Source organism: Carcharodon carcharias, chromosome 1 (genome assembly GCF_017639515.1).
Source record: "Carcharodon carcharias isolate sCarCar2 chromosome 1, sCarCar2.pri, whole genome shotgun sequence".
Lineage (NCBI taxonomy): Eukaryota > Metazoa > Chordata > Chondrichthyes > Lamniformes > Lamnidae > Carcharodon > Carcharodon carcharias.
In genome coordinates, this window is record NC_054467.1 from 232,582,594 (window position 1) to 232,600,136 (window position 17,543).

At 42.6% G+C, this 17,543-nt stretch overlaps 1 protein-coding gene across 3 annotated transcripts in view; it reads left to right on the plus strand.

Moving 5' to 3' along the window:
• spon2b (spondin 2b, extracellular matrix protein) overlaps window positions 1–12,169 on the plus strand; it is a 35,482-nt gene extending 23,313 nt beyond the window's left edge. For all 3 annotated transcript variants that reach the window (XM_041192008.1, XM_041192025.1, XM_041192015.1), the window contains exons 4-6: window positions 8,319–8,510; window positions 9,490–9,667; window positions 11,393–12,169. In XM_041192008.1, coding sequence (XP_041047942.1) covers window positions 8,319–8,510; window positions 9,490–9,667; window positions 11,393–11,571 — 549 coding nt within the window. In that variant the 3' untranslated portion in view covers window positions 11,572–12,169. The remainder of the gene's footprint in view (window positions 1–8,318; window positions 8,511–9,489; window positions 9,668–11,392) is intronic.
• Window positions 12,170–17,543: the final 5,374 nt, after the last annotated feature.

A 17,543-nucleotide genomic window follows, 5' to 3' on the forward strand; every position in this document is an offset into this window, starting at 1 on the left:
AGGGGGTGGGGATGGGTGAGGGAGCTCAAGACCTAAAGTTGTTGAATTCAATATTCAGTCCCGAAGGCTGTAAAATGCCTAGTTGGAAGATGAGGTGTTGTTCCTCCAGTTTGCATTGGGCTTCACTGGAACAATGCAGCAAGCCAAGGACAGACATGTGGGCAAGAGAGCAGGGTGGAGTGTTAAAATGGCAAGCGACAGGGAGGTTTGGGTCATTCTTGCGGACAGGCCGCAGGTGTTCTGCAAAGCGGTCGCCCAGTTTACGTTTGGTCTCTCCATTGTAGAGGAGACCACACTGGGAGCAACGAATGCAGTAGACTAAGTTGGGGGAAATGCAAGTGAAATGCGCTGCTTTACTTGAAAGGAGTGTTTGGGCCCATGGATGGTGAGGAGAGAGGAAGTGAAGGGGCAGGTGTTGCATCTTTTGCGTGGGCATGGGGTGGTGCCATAGGAGGGGGTTGACGAGTAGGGGGTGATGGAGGAGTGGACCAGGGTGTCCCGGAGGGAACGATCCCTACGGAATGCCGATAGGGGGGCTGAAGGGAAGATGTGTTTGGTGGTGGCATCATGCTGGAGTTGGCGGAAATGGCGGAGGATGATCCTTTGAATGCGGAGGCTGGTGGGGTGAAAAGTGAGGACAAGGGGGACCCTATCATGTTTCTGGGAGGGAGGAGAAGGCGTGAGGGCGGATGCGCAGGAGATGGGCCGGACATGGTTGAGGGCCCTGTCAACGACCGTGGGTGGAAAACCTCGGTTAAGGAAGAAGGAGGACATGTCAGAGGAACTGTTTCTGAATGTAGCATCATCGGAACAGATGCGACGGAGGCGAAGGAACTGAGAGAATGGGATGGAGTCCTTACAGGAAGCGGGGTGTGAGGAGCTGCCGTCGAGGTAGCTGTGGGAGTTGGTGGGTTTGTAATGGATATTGGTGGACAGTCTATCACCAGAGATTGAGACAGAGAGGTCAAGGAAGGGAAGGGAAGTGTCAGAGATGGACCACGTGAAAATGATGGAGGGGTGGAGATTGGAAGCAAAATTAATAAACTTTTCTAAGTCCCGACGAGAGCATGAAGCAGCACCGAAGTAATCATCGATGTACCGGAGAAAGAGTTGTGGAAGGGGGCCGCAGTAGGACTGGAACAAGGAATGTTCCACATACCCCATAAAGAGACAGGCATAGCTGGGGCCCATGCGGGTACCCATAGCCACACCTTTTATTTGGAGGAAGTGAGAGGATTGAAGGAGAAATTGTTCAGCGTGAGAACAAGTTCAGCCAGACGGAGGAGAGTAGTGGTGGATGGGGATTGTTCGGGCCTCTGTTCGAGGAAGAAGCCAAGGGCCCTGAGACCATCCTGGTGGGGGATGGAGGTGTAGAGGGATTGGACGTCAATGGTGAAGAGGAAGCGGTTGGGGCCAGGGAACTGGAAATTGTTGATGTGACGTAAGGTGTCAGAGGAATCACGGATGTAGGTGGGAAGGAACTGGACAGGGGGAGAGAGAAGGGAGTCAAGATAACAAGAAATGAGTTCTGTGGGGCAGGAGCAAGCTGAGATGATTGGTCTACCGGGGCAGTTCTGTTTGTGGATTTTGGGTAGGAGATAGAAGCGGGCCGTCCGAGGTTGGGCGACTATCAGGTTGGAAGCTATGGGAGGAAGATCCCCAGAGGAGATGAGGTCAGTGACAGTCCTGGAAACAATGGCTTGATGTTCAGTGGTGGGGTCATGGTCCAGGGAGAGGTAGGAGGAAGTGTCTGCGAGTTGACGCTCAGCCTCCGCGAGGTAGGGGTCAGTGCGCCAGACAACAACAGCACCACCCTTGACAGCAGGTTTGATGACAATGTCAGCATTGGACCTGAGAGAATGGAGTGCAGTAAGTTCAGAGAGAGACAGGTTAGAATGGGTGAGAGGAGCAGAGAAATTTGAGATGAATAATTTTGCGCCGACAGTTCTCAATGAAAAGATCAAGAGAAGGTAAGAATCCAATGGGAGGGGTCCAGGTGGAGGGAGAATATTGGAGATGGGTAAAAGGATCCATTGAACTGGGAAAGGACTCCTGCCCAAAGAAGTGAGCCCGGAGACGAAGACGGCGGAAGAAGAGTTCAGCATCGTGCCGAGCCTGAAATTAATTGAGCTGAGGGCGTAAGGGTATGAAACTAAGTCCTTTGCTGAGCACATTGGAGAGACCAAACGTAAACTGGGCGACCGCTTTGCAGAACACCTGCGGTCTGTTCGTAAGAATGACCCAAACCTCCCTGTCGCTTGCCATTTTAACACTCCACCCTGCTCTCTTGCCCACATGTCTGTCCTTGGCTTGCTGCATTTTTCCAGTGAAGCCCAACGCAAACTGGAGTAACAGCACCCCATCTTCCGACTAGGCACTTTACAGCCTTCCGAACTGAATATTGAATTCAACAACTTTAGATCTTGAACTCCCTCCTCCATCCCCACCCCCTTTCTGTTTCTTCCCCCTTCCTTTTGTTTTTTCCAATAATTTATATAGATTTTTCTTTTCCCACCTATTTCTATTATTTTTAAATCTTTTATGCCCTGCCAGCCTTTCCACCCCACCCCCACTAGAACTGTACCTTGAGTGCCCTACCATCCATTCTTAATTAGCACATTCGTTTAGATAATATCACCACCTTCAATGCCCCTGTGTTCTTTTGTCTGTGACATCTTTTGATTATCTGCACCTATCACTGCTTGCTTGTCCGTACTACCACACCCCCCCCCACCCCCCACCCCGCCAACCTTAAACCAGCTTATATTTCACCCCTTTCCTAAGATTCACTCAGTTCTGTTGAAGGGTCATGAGGACTCGAAACATCAACTCTTCTCCGCTGATGCTGCCAGACCTGCTGAGTTTTTCCAGGTAATTCTATTTTTGTTTTAGAATAGATAGGTGCTTGATGGCTGGCACCGACAAGGTAGGCTGAAGGGCCTGTTTCTGTGCCGTATAATTCCGAATAACTCACCTCCTGGCTCCCCAAAGTCTGTCCACCACCTGCAAGGCAGAAGTCATGTTTGTGATGGAATTCCCACCACTTGCCTGGATCAATGCAGTTGCAACAACTTTCAAGAAGCTTGACAACATCCAGGAAAAAGCAGCCCACTTGACTGACACCCCATCCACCACTTTCAACAGCCACTCCCTCCACCATGCACAGTGGTAGCACTCTGTACCATCTAAAGTTGCACTGCAGCAGCTCACCAAGGCTTCTTCAACAGCACCTTCCAAACCCATGACCTCTACCACCTAGATAGCAAGGGCAGCAGATGCATGGGGCAACCACAGCCTGCAAGTTTCCCTCCAAGCCATTCACCATCCCAACATGGAACTATATCGCCATTCGCCCACTTGCTGGCTCAAAATCCTGGAACTTCCTCTCCAACAGCACTGTGGCTATACCCGCACCACGGACTGCAGTAGTTCAAGAAGGCAGCCCATCACTACCACCTCCAGAGATTAGGAATGGGCAACAAAAATGCTGGCCTACCCAGCAATGCCCTCAGCCCTTGGAAAAAATAATTTAATAAAACCCTGATTCAAAGAAAAGTACAGCACAGGAACAGGCACTTCGGCCCTCCAAGCTTGCGCCGATCATATTGCCTGTCAAACTAAAATATTTTGCACTTCCGGGGTCCATATCCCTCTATTCCCATCCTATTCATGTATTTGTCAAGCTGCCTCTTAAACATCACTATCGTACCTGCTTCCACCATCTCCTTTGGCAGCGAATTCCAGACACTCACTACCCTCTGCGTAAAAAAAAAAACTTGCCCTGCACATCTCCTCTATAGTTTTCTCCTCTCACCTTAAATCTATGTCCCCTAATAATTAACTCTTCCTGCCTGGGAAAAAGCTTCTGACTATCCACTCTGTCCATGCCACTCATAATTTTGTAAACTTCTATCAAGTCGCCCCTCAATCTCCGTCACTCTAGTGAGTTTCTCCAACCTCTCCTCATTGCTAATAACCTCCAGACCAGGCAGCATCTGGTAAACCTCCTCTGCACCCTCTCCAACCCCTCCATATCCTTCTGGTAATGTGGCGACCAGAATTGCACGCAATATTCCAAGTGTGGCCTAACCAAGGTTCTATACAGCTGCAGCATGACTTCCCAGCTTTTATATTCAATACCACTGCCATGAAGGCAAGCATGCCATATGCCTTCCTGATGCCTCTAGAATTGACTATTCCAATGCACTCCTGGCTGGTCTCCCACATTTTACTGTCCATAAAATTACAGTCATCCAAAATTCTGTTGCCTGTGTCTTAGTCCACACCAAGTCCCTTTTCCCCCAACAGACCTGTGCTTGCTGGCCTACATTGGTTCTCAGTCAAGAAATGTATTGATTTTAAAATTCTCATCCTTGTTTTCAAATCTTTCCATGGATGCACTGCTACCTATTTCTGTAATTTCCTTCAATCCCGCAACTCAGGTATCTGTGCTCTTCAAATTCTAGCATCTTGAACAGCCCTGATTTTAATTGTTCTACCATTTGTGGCTATGCCTTCAATTGCCTATGCCCCAAGATCTGCACAGTACTTTACTCCCTTCACTTCTTTGTCTTACTTTCCTCCTTTAAGATGCTCCTTAAAACCATCCTCTTGATGAAGATTTGGGTCATCTTGCCCAAGGGGCTGTATTTTCACTACTGTGGCAGCTAGTCAAGCCAGGAATTTTCCCAACTTGGCAAACCCATCTCAGTAGATAGTGCCTCATCAGACCCAATTATTGTTACGTGAGGTGGGGAGCTACAGATGGAGTTGGGCCTACTACCCCCAGAAGCAGATCACAGGTGGCCACAAGGGTTGCAGCAAGAGCACTTTTTTAAAAAAGAAAATTATTTTTTTTAAGCAGTTCCACACATGCGATTGTTACCATAGGGTTTGTAAGTTCTGTACAGACTGTATACTGGATGAATGAGCAGAGAAATGCCATGAATTGGCATGGATGGCATGGGGTATGGTGGAGGATGAGTTGGCATTGAAAGAATGAAGGACCATGAGGGCTGGGTCAGGGCATGAATTGGCATGGAGACAGCATGGGGGTTAGGTATGACAGGTTAGGACTAGCAGGCCTAAAACATAAGCAAACAACAGACAAATTTCCAGAGAACTGAGGAAGGTTTTTAAACAGCCTGCCCTGGCACCTGGCTGCCCGTTTTATACGTTAAATATTCTGTATAAATAAAAGTTGTTACCTGTCGCATCCAGGGAAACCCAGTCAACAGCAGTTAAAAATGGAGCATTTCAAGGGGCAAAAGGTCGGGGGGCGGGGGGGGGGGGGAGCTGGGTGGGGGAATAAATACACTGACTATCACTAGGACAAATGTACTAGGGAAACTATTGGGGCTAAAGGCCGATAAGTCGCCTGGATCTGATGGGTTGCGTCCTAGGATATTAAAGGAACTAGCTGCAGAGATAGTGGATGCACTGGTGGTAAACTTCCAAAAATCCTTAGATTCTGTAAAAATCCCAGCGGATTGGAAAACTGCCAATGTAACACCCTGATTCAAAAAGGGAGACAAAAAGCAGCCAATGATAGGTCAGTTAGCTTAACATCTGTCATTGGGAAAATATTATTCTATTGTAAAGGATGTAATAGCAAAGCATTTAGAAATGCATAACATAATCAAGCAGAGTCAGCGTGGCTTCATGAAGGGGGTATCATGCTTGAAAAATTTATTACAATTCTTTGAGGTGGTAACGAGCAGGGTAAAGGGGAACCAGTAGATGTAATATATTTGGATTTCCAAAAGAAGTTCAGTGAGGTACTGTAAATAAGACTACTTAAAATAGGAGCCCCTGGTGTTGCGGGTAGTATATTAGCATGGATAGAGGATTGGCTAACTAATATACAACAGAGTTGGGATAAAGGGTGCAGTTTCAAGATGGCAACCTATAACTAATGGTGTGCCATGGGGATCAGTACAGGGGCCACAGTTATTTACAATATATATTAATAACTTGGATAAGGGAAGTGAATCTACCATTGTCAAATTTGCAGATGACACAAAAGTAGGTGGGGAGGCAAGCAGTGAGGATGACACAAAGACCCTACAGAAGGATTTAGACAGGTTAAGTGAGTGAGCAAAAGCTTGGCAGATGGAATATAATGTGGGAAAATATGAGGTTATGCACTTTGGCAGAAGAGGAGCTGAATATTATTTAGATGGAGAAAGACTGCAGAAAGCTGCAGCAGAAAGGGATTTGGGAGTCCTTGTGCATTAATCCCAAAAAGCTAGCATACAAGTTCAGTAGGTAATAGGGAAGGCAAATGGAATGTTTGCCTTTATTTCAAAGGGAATGGAGTATAAAAATAGGGAAGTTTTGCTAAAACTGTATAAGGCACTCGTGAGATCACATCTAGAAAACTGTGAACTGTTTTGGTCCCCGTATCTAAGGAAAGATGTACTGAGGCTGCAGGCAGGCTACCAGGGCATTTCTGGTGAAATGGGTTCCCCCTGCCATTTGTAGGGGGGTGTGAGGGTTGGTGGTTGAAGCCCTTAAAGACTCAATTGGCCTAAGGAAGGCTGAGTTTAACCTTTGCCAGCCCTGACTTAATCTCTGGGGATATGTGTGAATGCAGTTTGACAGACAATATGATCGGCGCAGGCTTGGAGGGCCGAAGGGCCTATTCCTGTGCTGTACTTTTCTTTGTTTTTTGACATCAGTAGGATGAAGAGGCAACAATAATTTAATCAGCAAGGAAATGGAATTTTAAAATTTAGCACTGTGCTCTCCATCCCATGCCTTCCCACAATGATACGGCCTCCAGCTCCCAGCCTGCTCCTGGAGGAGTGAGGGGGTGTCCATGCAACAATCTGCTCAAGGCTAGAATGATCTGAGTCAAAACACATGCTGCCTAACCCCATTAAGCAATGAAACAAAATAAAGGTGGAAAAGAGAATTGCAAGTAGGAATCACAAGCTGGGAATATTGAATTTTTTCACACAGATGATGGGTTGAATTATTTTGTGGAAACATAGAAAATAGGAGCAGGAGTAGGTCATTCAGCCCTTCGAATCTGCTCTGCTGTTTGATATGATCATGGCTGTTCCTCCATCTCAATGCCATGCTCCCGCGCTCTCCCCATATCCCTTGACACCTTTAGAGTCCAGAAATCTATCCCCTCCTTTAAATATATTCAGTGATTTGACCTCCACAGCCTTCTGTGGTAGAGAATTCCATAGGTTCACCATCCTCTCAGTGAAGAGGTTTCTCCTCATCTCAGTCCTAAATGGTCTATCCTGTATCCTGAGTCGGTGACCCCTTGTTCTAGACCACCAGCCAGAAGAAATATCATCCCTGCATTCAGTCTGTCCATCCCTGTCAAAATTTTGTACGTTTCAATGAGGTCTCCTTTCATTCTTCTAAACTCCAGTGAATACAGACATAGTTGGCCTAATCTCTCCTCATATCACAATCTTGCCAATCCAGGATTCAGCTGGGTGAACCTTAGCTGCACTCCCTCTATGGCAAGTATATCCTTTCTTAGGTAAGGAGACCAAAACTGCACACACTACTCCAGGTGTGGTTTCACCAGGCCCTGTACTCCTGCAGCAAGGCATCCTTGCTCTTGTACTCAAGTCCTCTCGCAATGAAGGCCAACATACCATTTACCTTCTTAACTGCTTGCTGCACCTACATGCTTTCAGTGAACTGGAAGTTTGTGATACTGTGTTAAGAACATCTCAGTGAGATGTTCAGCAACACAAACATAATAAAGACATTCAGAGAATAAAATGACATAAAAGTAACAAAGTGGGGCAGTGACAGGGCAAGGGAAAATACAAATACAAGTTGTCAATGCAACAGGAACCAAAGGTTCACTGCCCCTGGCACAGTCAGTGATAATCAGAAGCAAACTTTCTGGAACTCTGGAAGCCAGTTTTCTTAGTGGTGAGCCTCAGTGAATTTGGCACATTCACTCCAGGACAGCTAGTGGACCCAGCATCTTTCCAACACTGATACACAGCAAGTACATTGTGGGGCTGATAGTAAACCCAGCATCTTTCTAATACAAACGCTTTTTTTTAAAAACAAGAGAGAATGACGAAGGAACTGAATGTAAATAAAAACAGAAAATGCTATATTTTACTTTCACCCATCATATCTTGCTGCCATTTTTATTTCCCCTTTACTACTTATTCTACTGCATGGGAAGTAGCTACTGAGTATAACTTTGAAATAAATCCATAAATAATCACTGTGCATGATTGAAACGTCATGTAGTGCATTGCCAACCAACTGATGCTCTGTTCTGCTCACATTATCACAAATTAACCAAAATTCTTTGTGCTTATTCCTAGATGTCCTTTATAGTTCGTATTGTACCAAGTCCAGATTGGTTCGTAGGTGGTGACAGTATTAATCTATGTGAAGGAGATAAATGGAAAGAACAAATGTCTGTAGATCTTTATCCTTACGATGCTGGGACAGACAGCGGTTTCACCTTTTCTTCTCCAAATTTTGCTACTATTCCCCAGGAGACTATCACTGAGGTAACAATATAGTGAAAAATTAAAGTATAGCTGCTTAAATATGAATTCAATGTGTTGCCAGTATTTCTGGTCAAAAATATCCATGCTGTTTATCTTGCTAAATGTACCAGTGGTTTAGTTGATAAATAGAGCATATGGTGAGCTACAGAACAAGAAGGTTGCAGGCTTGCTTCCTGGAATGTTCTGAGTTAGCTGGCATAGTAGTTCAGGTGCTGAAGTTGGCCACATAGTGATGTGTGTTGATGACAGGATTGATCTTGGCTGTGATGCATTTATGATTTAAAAAAAACACCTGATAATCACTGTCAAGGGTCAATGAGGAAAGAGCACTTTGAGGTACAGTAGGACTGCAGGTTTCCCAACACCGTTTTGTCCCTAGGAAAGGAGGGGCAGCAGACATCTGTAGCACTAGCTGGATCTATCACAGTTTAGTGTTTATTGGAGACAAGGGATAGCATGTGCCTACGGTGCTGCACCCCATCACAGGCCTGTAGGAGATGAGGGCTGTGGATACTAATGGCACTGTATTCTATGTAGGATACAAAGGGAGAAATTTTGACCAGAGTACAGTTTATTTTTGTTTACAAATATCCATCTGTGAATCATGAAAGTGTTGGTTTAAACTGATGGTAAAGAGGTTATGATTTAGTGTTAATACATAAGACAATTTTACCTAAGCCACCAAGAAATGTAGTAACAGACCAGAAAAAAAAAATACAATTCATGTATAAAGGTAAAGTATAAAGAAATTGATGTGTTGGGTAATTATAATATAGGTCAAGAAAATTGCCACTAATCAAACACTTAAATATTGTAATATAAAGGCAAAATTCTGTGGATGCTGGAAAAACTCATCAGGTCTGACAGCATCTGTGGAGAGAAAGGCAAAGTTAACATTGAGTCCATATGACTCTTCTTTGGAGCTAAAAAAAAACCTCTTGCATATTGACTTACATATTGTATATGTTTCATCATTCAGATAACGTCAAGCTCACCAAACCACCCTGCAAACTCATTCTTCTATCCCAGACTGAAACAACTCCCTCCGATAGCCAGAGTGCTACTGACAAAGCAGAAGGACAACCGATTAATTGGGATTTTTCCAGCTCAGTCCAATCTCATTCCCATGGGCAATGAAATAGATGACACTGTGTCAGGTGAGTTGTATAACACACTTGATTATTTCCCATTAAAATTTACATGTCAGTAGACTTACAATACAGTCTTATTTTTGACTACATTACTCCATTCTGGTAGATTTCCACGGTATTTCTAAGCAAACTTGGAATAGGACTAATATTGAATAAGCCTTTCGAAAAGCACAGACATAATGATCCAAATGGCCTCCTTCAGTGCTTCATCAGTCTGTGATTTAATTAGCCATAGCTTTACTAATCCTTGTGGTTTTAATATACAGTTTTAGCCAACTATTTATCCAGGTCCTATTTGGCTTTTTAAAAAGACAATCAATATTTTTTTAAAATCCTGGAAGGATACATCATCTAACCTATCAAGGCTGCTGCTTCTTCAGTTAGTAGGGAGAGATGATGGCACAGTGATAATGTCACTGAACTAGTAATGCAGAAGCCCAAGCTAATACTCTGGTGACATGGGTTTGAATCCCATTATGGCCGCTAATGGAATTTAAATTAATACATTTGGAATATAAAATTACTCTCAGTAATGGTGACCATGAAACTATCATGGATTGTTATAAAACCCATCTGCTTCACTAATGTCCTTTAGGGAAGGAAATCTGCCATCCTTACCTGGTCTGACCTATATGTGACTCCAGAACCTCAACAATGTGATTGGCACTTAACTACCCTCTGAAGCGGGCCTAGCAAGCCACTCATTTCAAAGGCAATTAGAGATGGGCAACAAATGATGCCCACATCCCATGAAAGAATTAAAAAAAGCCCATATTCGACTGTCTCAATCATGGGCTTTCTTTCCTTCTCCAAATATTAAGCAGAGTGATTAATATCTTAACTCTCAATTCCCTTTCCAAACAACTATTGCTTGATCAATTTAATTCTTTAATCTGTCAATGATCCAGGATTAATTACATGCAACATGCTTCACATACCCTTTGTGGAGGAGGGCAATCATCAACACCTCAAGCTCCAATTCACCTTCTAAACTAAATTGTATTATTTATAAGATTTATCAAAATAGAATTATGAATCAAGAGGGTAGAGTTAGTCCCTTCTCCACTGTGAACTATTTTTTATTCATCCTCGACCTTGTGGTCAAGATAGTAAAACAGACCACTAATAATTCTGCACTTCTACAGCTGCTGGGAATTTAATAACAGTCCAAATAAAATTTCCTCTCAACTAAACATAAACCAACTTGACAAAATAACACTCTTAAATTACAAAATGGTACAAGAAAAATATAGAATGACTGAGCGAAAACCCTAGGCTGAGACAACTGCTTAGAAGAATGCTCTATTGTCAGAAATGCTGTCCTTTGGATGAGAGGCTTTATCTCTTTTATCTACCTGCTAAGGTGGCCTTTAAAGATCCTACAGTATGGCATTATCCAAAGAGCAGTGGTGGTTTGGTCAACACTACTCCCTCAGGCAAAATCACCAAAAGCATATTAACCATATTTATCCATGGGATTTGATTGTGTGTGAAATGGCTACCATATTTGCTTGCATAAGACTTCAGCACAATCCATAATGCTTGAGAAATCTTTGGGTAATACATATGAAAATCTTTGTAGTTTAATATTTGTAATTAATTAAAATAATTTTTCGAAGCAAAGCTGGTTGCATATCATATCAAAATTTGTAGGAGTTATTTTTTCCCTCTGTTTGCAACAGCAAATTTTCTAAACCGAATAATTGCAACTGATTGATATGTTCATTGCAGAGACCCCCTTGGACTGTGAGGTTTCCACCTGGTCTTCCTGGGGCCTGTGCATGGGGAAATGTACGGAGATGGGGGTGAAGCGCCGCACTCGCTATATCCGGCTGAATCCAGCCAACAACGGTAATCCGTGTCCAGAGCTACAAGAGGAGGAGCCATGTGTGCTGCACAACTGTGTCTAGCAGTGATACTTGGTGACAATAGACCGCATTGACACCCTTTGTTGGATTTGAAGGGCTGGATCTCACCAAAGATGGATCCCCATGCAATACTAATTAGTACAACTAATTGTTATTGATTCAGGGTTTTAAATGACAGCTAGGCTGACAGTCATTCCATGTAAATGCTAATGCTTTTTCTATCAGTTTGATGTCTACTAAATTAAGACTTAAGTTTTCCTCCACCTCATTTATCATCAATATCTTAGTGTACAGCAATTACTGTAAGCAATGATTCAAAACCATACTCAGCAGTGAACTAATCTCTTGAGTAAACTCTTAGATTAGACTGCAGCCTGGAAATCACGCCTAGCATCTTGCATTATTTATACCGTGTACATTTCAATTTAACACAAGCTTTTGAGTTTTTCTGCTTTTGGTGTTGGTGTGAATGGCAACATGTGAATGCCTTCCAGGTTCTTGATCCGTGATGGTATTTGTGAGAGACGATTAACAGCAGTTAGAATGAACATTTTATAATCTGAATTTAATTATCTGGCATGTTATGTGCAGTAGCTAATTAATAGCTTTAAGAAAATAATGATGGAAACTGATTTGAAAATGGCAGTGTTATTTTGTATTTTGTGTGTTCTCATTTAAAAGCTTTCTTGTTCCACAAATTTGTCAAGCAAGTGTGTGGTCTTAACAGATCATAATTGCTGTTCTTAGGCAGACAAAATACTATTTGAAAACACTGTACCCCAATGAATATCAACTTTTATTGCAGTGCCATGATTAGTCATTCTGACAGATTACATTACCCACATACACAAGTATTCCCTGAGAAAGAGGGTGCATTTTGATATTGGCTTAAAGCATTATGTAACAAATTGCAGTACTATTTGACCCAGTTCTGCCTTTTGGGTACAACCAAAATTAAAAATTTCAATATTGTGCTTGGATTAAGGGAACTGTTTCAATTTGGTCTGAGTTTTCTCTTTGAATGTCTTTAAAAATCTTTGTTGCTGAACAGGGAGCTAGGATGTTTGTCAAAAATTGTTTTCTTTTTCTTGACTAAGTGGCTTTCTTGTGAAGATGTCTGTTTAACATGATTTATTTGTGCCCTTTGATTAAATACACACAAGTTACAAGACAAAATCATGGAACAGGTTTATAGATGTGTAGAGTGGGTTGGGGTGGAGGGAGGTGGTAGGTCCATTAACGACTTCAGCTTTAAGCAGTTTCAGAGAAGTTACGCAGGTGCTAAAATCAGAAGCATCAAATGCCAACCAGCTACAGCTTGTAACGTGCATAATGAGAAGTATAAATAGATTGGTGAAGTATAACTGAAGTGTTTCTACAGCGTGTCATTAGGCAACTGAAGCGCTGATCCACCAGCCATTCTGGGATTCATCGACTAACTAATAACATGTCAGGTGGATCCAACGAAGGTTCAAAATTGCATAGATTGCAATGTGAACAAACTGATGGAATCTACTATTGTGTGTGGCTATGGATAGGAATGGAGTGCAAGGTAAAGGCTGAGGAAAATGCATATTATGAACCATTAATTTCAGCTATAAGCCTGTGGGGAAGCATCAAGTGAAGACCTGGCACCTCTCTCAATAAGGGAAAGAAAACCTCAGGAACAGTCATTCTCTGAATTTATGTAGCACTAGTGAAGCTACCACAGAATGGATTAGGCAAAAATGTGGAACTTTATTTTGGATTCTCTGTGCTTCTTAAAAAAAATATTGACTACTGAGGTCAGCACCATCCTGGTTGTTTTGAGTTTGATGCAATTGTCTGGGTGGCTAGGCCACTTTGGACAGCAATTATGTTCCAACCATGTTGTTGGAGGATTGGAGTCAGATACAGACCATGTAAGGAAAGCAGTGTTTGTTTTCTAAGGGCATCCATGAATTGGGTTTTATGAAATTTTTGCTGCTTTTATATTTTGACTTTTTAAATTGAATTCAAATTCTCAAACTGCCAGGCAGGGATCTGATCTCATTTTCTGAATAGAGTAGATTTGAATCTAGTAACATGACCTCCACACTGCTGCACCCTTAATCATACACAGTGCTAAAAAAAAAACTAGAAAGAATTAGAAGGAAAGACAGGTATATCCATTAATCTTCCACCTTAAAAATAAACCCAGATTAATTAAATGTCACAGCTAAATGAAGTTTAACGGAATTAAGTCATCCAGAAGATCTTGTCATTTATGACTGATATGGTCATAAAAGTTATTGTTCTTTCACTCTCATGAAGGCAATAAAAATAAATGACTCACTAATGTTCCCTAAGGAAGAAAATCTTCCATTTTTACCTGATCTGGCCCGTATGTGACTTCAGACCCGTAGAAAAGTGGCTGACTCATAACTGTCCTCTGATATGGCCTAGAAAACCACTCAGTCATATGTAAGCAGGTGGCCCTCCACCAACTCTAGGACAATTAGGGATGTGCAATGGTGCAACAGCAATGCTATAGCATCTCATGATTACAGAGCAACGTGCACAAAGGGCTGGATTTTTATCCCTTTGTCAGTGCCAGAATGGAGGCAGGTGGCATTTAAAATTAGTGGGTGGGACCTGACTCTGCAATCCCTATCATGTGGGATTTTTAAGGGCGTGTGTCATAAGCCGACAAACAACCATCTCACCCTTCCCTACTGCCTTGTGGATGGGCCTTTTACATCCCCCAATAATCTCCATGGTAGGCAATGTAATTCATGGCAACTTGGAGTAGTGAACCCTCAGGAACCCTAGCCTGCAGTCATGAACCTTTTAACAGGTATGTTCAAAAGGTGTTGACAATTTTACTGTCATAATGTAATGGCATTTGATACATTTAAATATATTTTATTACAGTCATGGGGCTTTGTTTCGAAAAGGTAAATGACCATAAATTAACCACACTGTGCAAGTGTTAGATGCATTAGAGTACTTCATCCAGTGGATAAAGTTCTCTTCTGCACTCAACAGCATTTAGATTAAGGTTTAATGCATCACATTTTCCCATGATTTTTTTCTTTGACAGTTCAGCCTTTGAAGCAGTGCAACCGATGGCCATCTGTTCCACTACTTCAAAGGCTTTGACATATTCAGCTCTGGAGGCTTTGTTGACACAGCTCTGCAATGAAATCTCATTATGAATGCTTGGCTGAACTCCCAAACCAACTCATGGATTCAGCTCAGTAGGGGTTGACACAGCTGTCAAGGGGACTATGAACTTTGTTTTGACTGCCTTTTTTTGAGCAGTTAATAAGATTAAGTTTTTTTTGAAGAGCTTTTTGGATGGCTGTTTGTTTATCTTGAAAATTTCATGAGCATATTAAAAGACTTCCCAACCAATGGTTTATATGGTTCATAAGTTCAGTCCATAGTGGATACTGGATGAGTTGGCATGGGGTTGGATAAAGGGGGCATGGATGGTGGTCGGTGAGCTTGAGGGGATAAGGAGTGAGGGCTAGAATCCCTAACATTTGTACAGAATGGGAAGATGTCCCAGTGAACTGAGGTGTGCCTTCTAATCTACCTGCCTCAGTATCTGCCTACCTTCATTGCTGCCTGGGGCTTGCTTCCACAAGCAGCGTCCTTGACTTAGGCTCATCTCCGCCATGAAAATAGCATAGGTAGGCACTGCCAGTCAGGAGGTGGGATAACAAAGCTGGGAAATAACCTGACTTGAGAATGAAAATCTGGGCCTAAGTATCCATGGTCTATAAGTAATGCACCATCAAGGGATTGTGAACCAAATAAATCACAAACGCTTGGTTCCAAGTGAATCTTATATTTGAGCACAGCTGGTCTTAATAAAGCTAGCTCGTGTTCTTTTTCCACATTTAAAACACAATTACTACTTCATGCAGTAGATGTTGCTTTTTTAAATCTCTTTGCATAACTTCCTGTTCAGCAATCTGGTTTGAAGCAGGTATGCATTAGCATGTGGTATAGATGATGTGTACATGCATATATTATGCGCATTGAATATTATTTCCTCTTAGGGAAAGGCCAATCTCCCCCTTCAAGGCCTTGGAAGGAATGCTGTACACATGAATCAGATGATACCACAACCAAAAGAGTTAAATTCTTATGTTGCATAAATCTGGGTTTGTATGCCTGAGTTTAGGAAGTTGAGGGTGATTTAATGGATGTATTTTAAATGCTTAGGGAAATTATTTCTTCTAATGTGTAAATCCAGAACGCGCTTAGGCCATTTGGGAGAGAAATCAGTAACCACTTTTCAGAGTACAGGAAATCTCAAACTTGCTTCCCAAAAGGTTGTGGATGCTGGATCAATTGAAATTATTACTCTAGTGAGTTGCAGGCCGTGCCTGTGTCCTGTCTTGGAGACAGTATAATGTTTAAATCAGCCTCCCATAGTGCATCTGGGGGCCTGATTTTATATTTGAGGGTTTCCAGCCAGGTTTCCCAAGGTCTAGAAAACCAGGCAGCTTAACAAAGTTTGGAGAAAGTGGCTACAGAATGTAGGTGTTCTCTAAATATCTCCTGAGACACCGGGAGGAGCAGGGGTGTTTTTTTCCCCATCCCCTCAAGGTAACCTTCTGCTGATCTCTCTAACACTTGGTGCTGCGATCAGCCACTCCTCACAGTCTCTGATCTTTCCCTCCCTCCTGCTTGTTGGGTTGTGAACCCCACTCCACCCTGAACCTCTGATCTTCTCCTCCTCTTTGCCAGACTCCAACCCCACCACCAACCTTTTGACCTTTAGCAATTACTGGGCACTGGGCTGGATGGTCCCCAGCTCTGGCCTCTTCCCACCGGCTTTCCCTGCCCGATAGCTGTCAATTTGGCTGGCTGCCAGGTGGGAAATGGAATATAAAAATGCTAAAGTGATATTGCAGTTACGTGCAATGGTACCTTCACATCCCCTGGTTCTCTGAGATCTCACACCATGCCCCAACAGCTGAGCTCCTCCTCTCCCTCCCTGACTCTGCCTGTACATGGGATAGGGCAAACAAGAAGGCATACTCCTGAAATTAGAGCTAGGCTATATAGGAGTGAATTCTGGTAGCACATTTTCACACCAGATAGCTGAAATCTGGAACTCAATGCCCAAGCACTGGATGCTGGGTCAACTGGAATGTTAAGCAAGGGGGTAAAGGATATGGAAGAAAAGTGGTTCATGAAGTTGAGGTAAAGACTAGACATGATCTAACTGAATGGCAGGTACAAGGTTGAGGAGCTCAATAGCCAATTTATACACCTGATATTCAGCTAAACTATTAATGTATAGCAGTACCTGAGGTATGCTGTGCTCTGACTTTTGTAAAGCGGGATCCACAAAATACACTTGCACTTGGTTATTAATTTTTGAATTTGAGCATTGTGCATTTTTAATACGAAAGGACTACTAACTCATATTGCTATAGATTGCTAATATCCTGTGTGCATAGTCTCCTTCTAAAGGGATTACGCTACTGTTCCTTCTCTTTTTCCTATATTGTTTCCAATGAACATGCATCTGTAAATAGTTGACTGCTTGTATATTGTTGTACTTAATTCTCTAGTTGCCTAAATCTAATACCTTTTTATACTTTTCATATCAAATTAAAGGAGAAAATTGTTTCAATTACATTTTCTTGTTATAAATTGAGTAAATACATGTTCTGGATAAAAGTTTTAATTCTGGCTTTATTTTTTAAATTAAAGTATTCCCCTGCTCACTTTTGTGCATGCAATGAAATCCCTGATCTCCATTTCTCTTCAGGACTTTTTAGTCTCTATTCTGGGACCTTTAACATCTATCCCTCCCCTGTCAAAATGGCTGGACTTTGGGGGTCAAGTGGGAGGTTAAAAAGTTAAAAATTGGGGGCAATTTTGGGTTGCGATGGATGAGGCAACCAATCTGCTCCAATTATTTAAATATTTAATATGACTCTTAATTTTAAGTGATTCTATCGTTAGCCATAGTTTCTCTGGCCACAGGAAACCCAGCAGGTGAAAGAGCTGATTCCATAAGCTTAAGT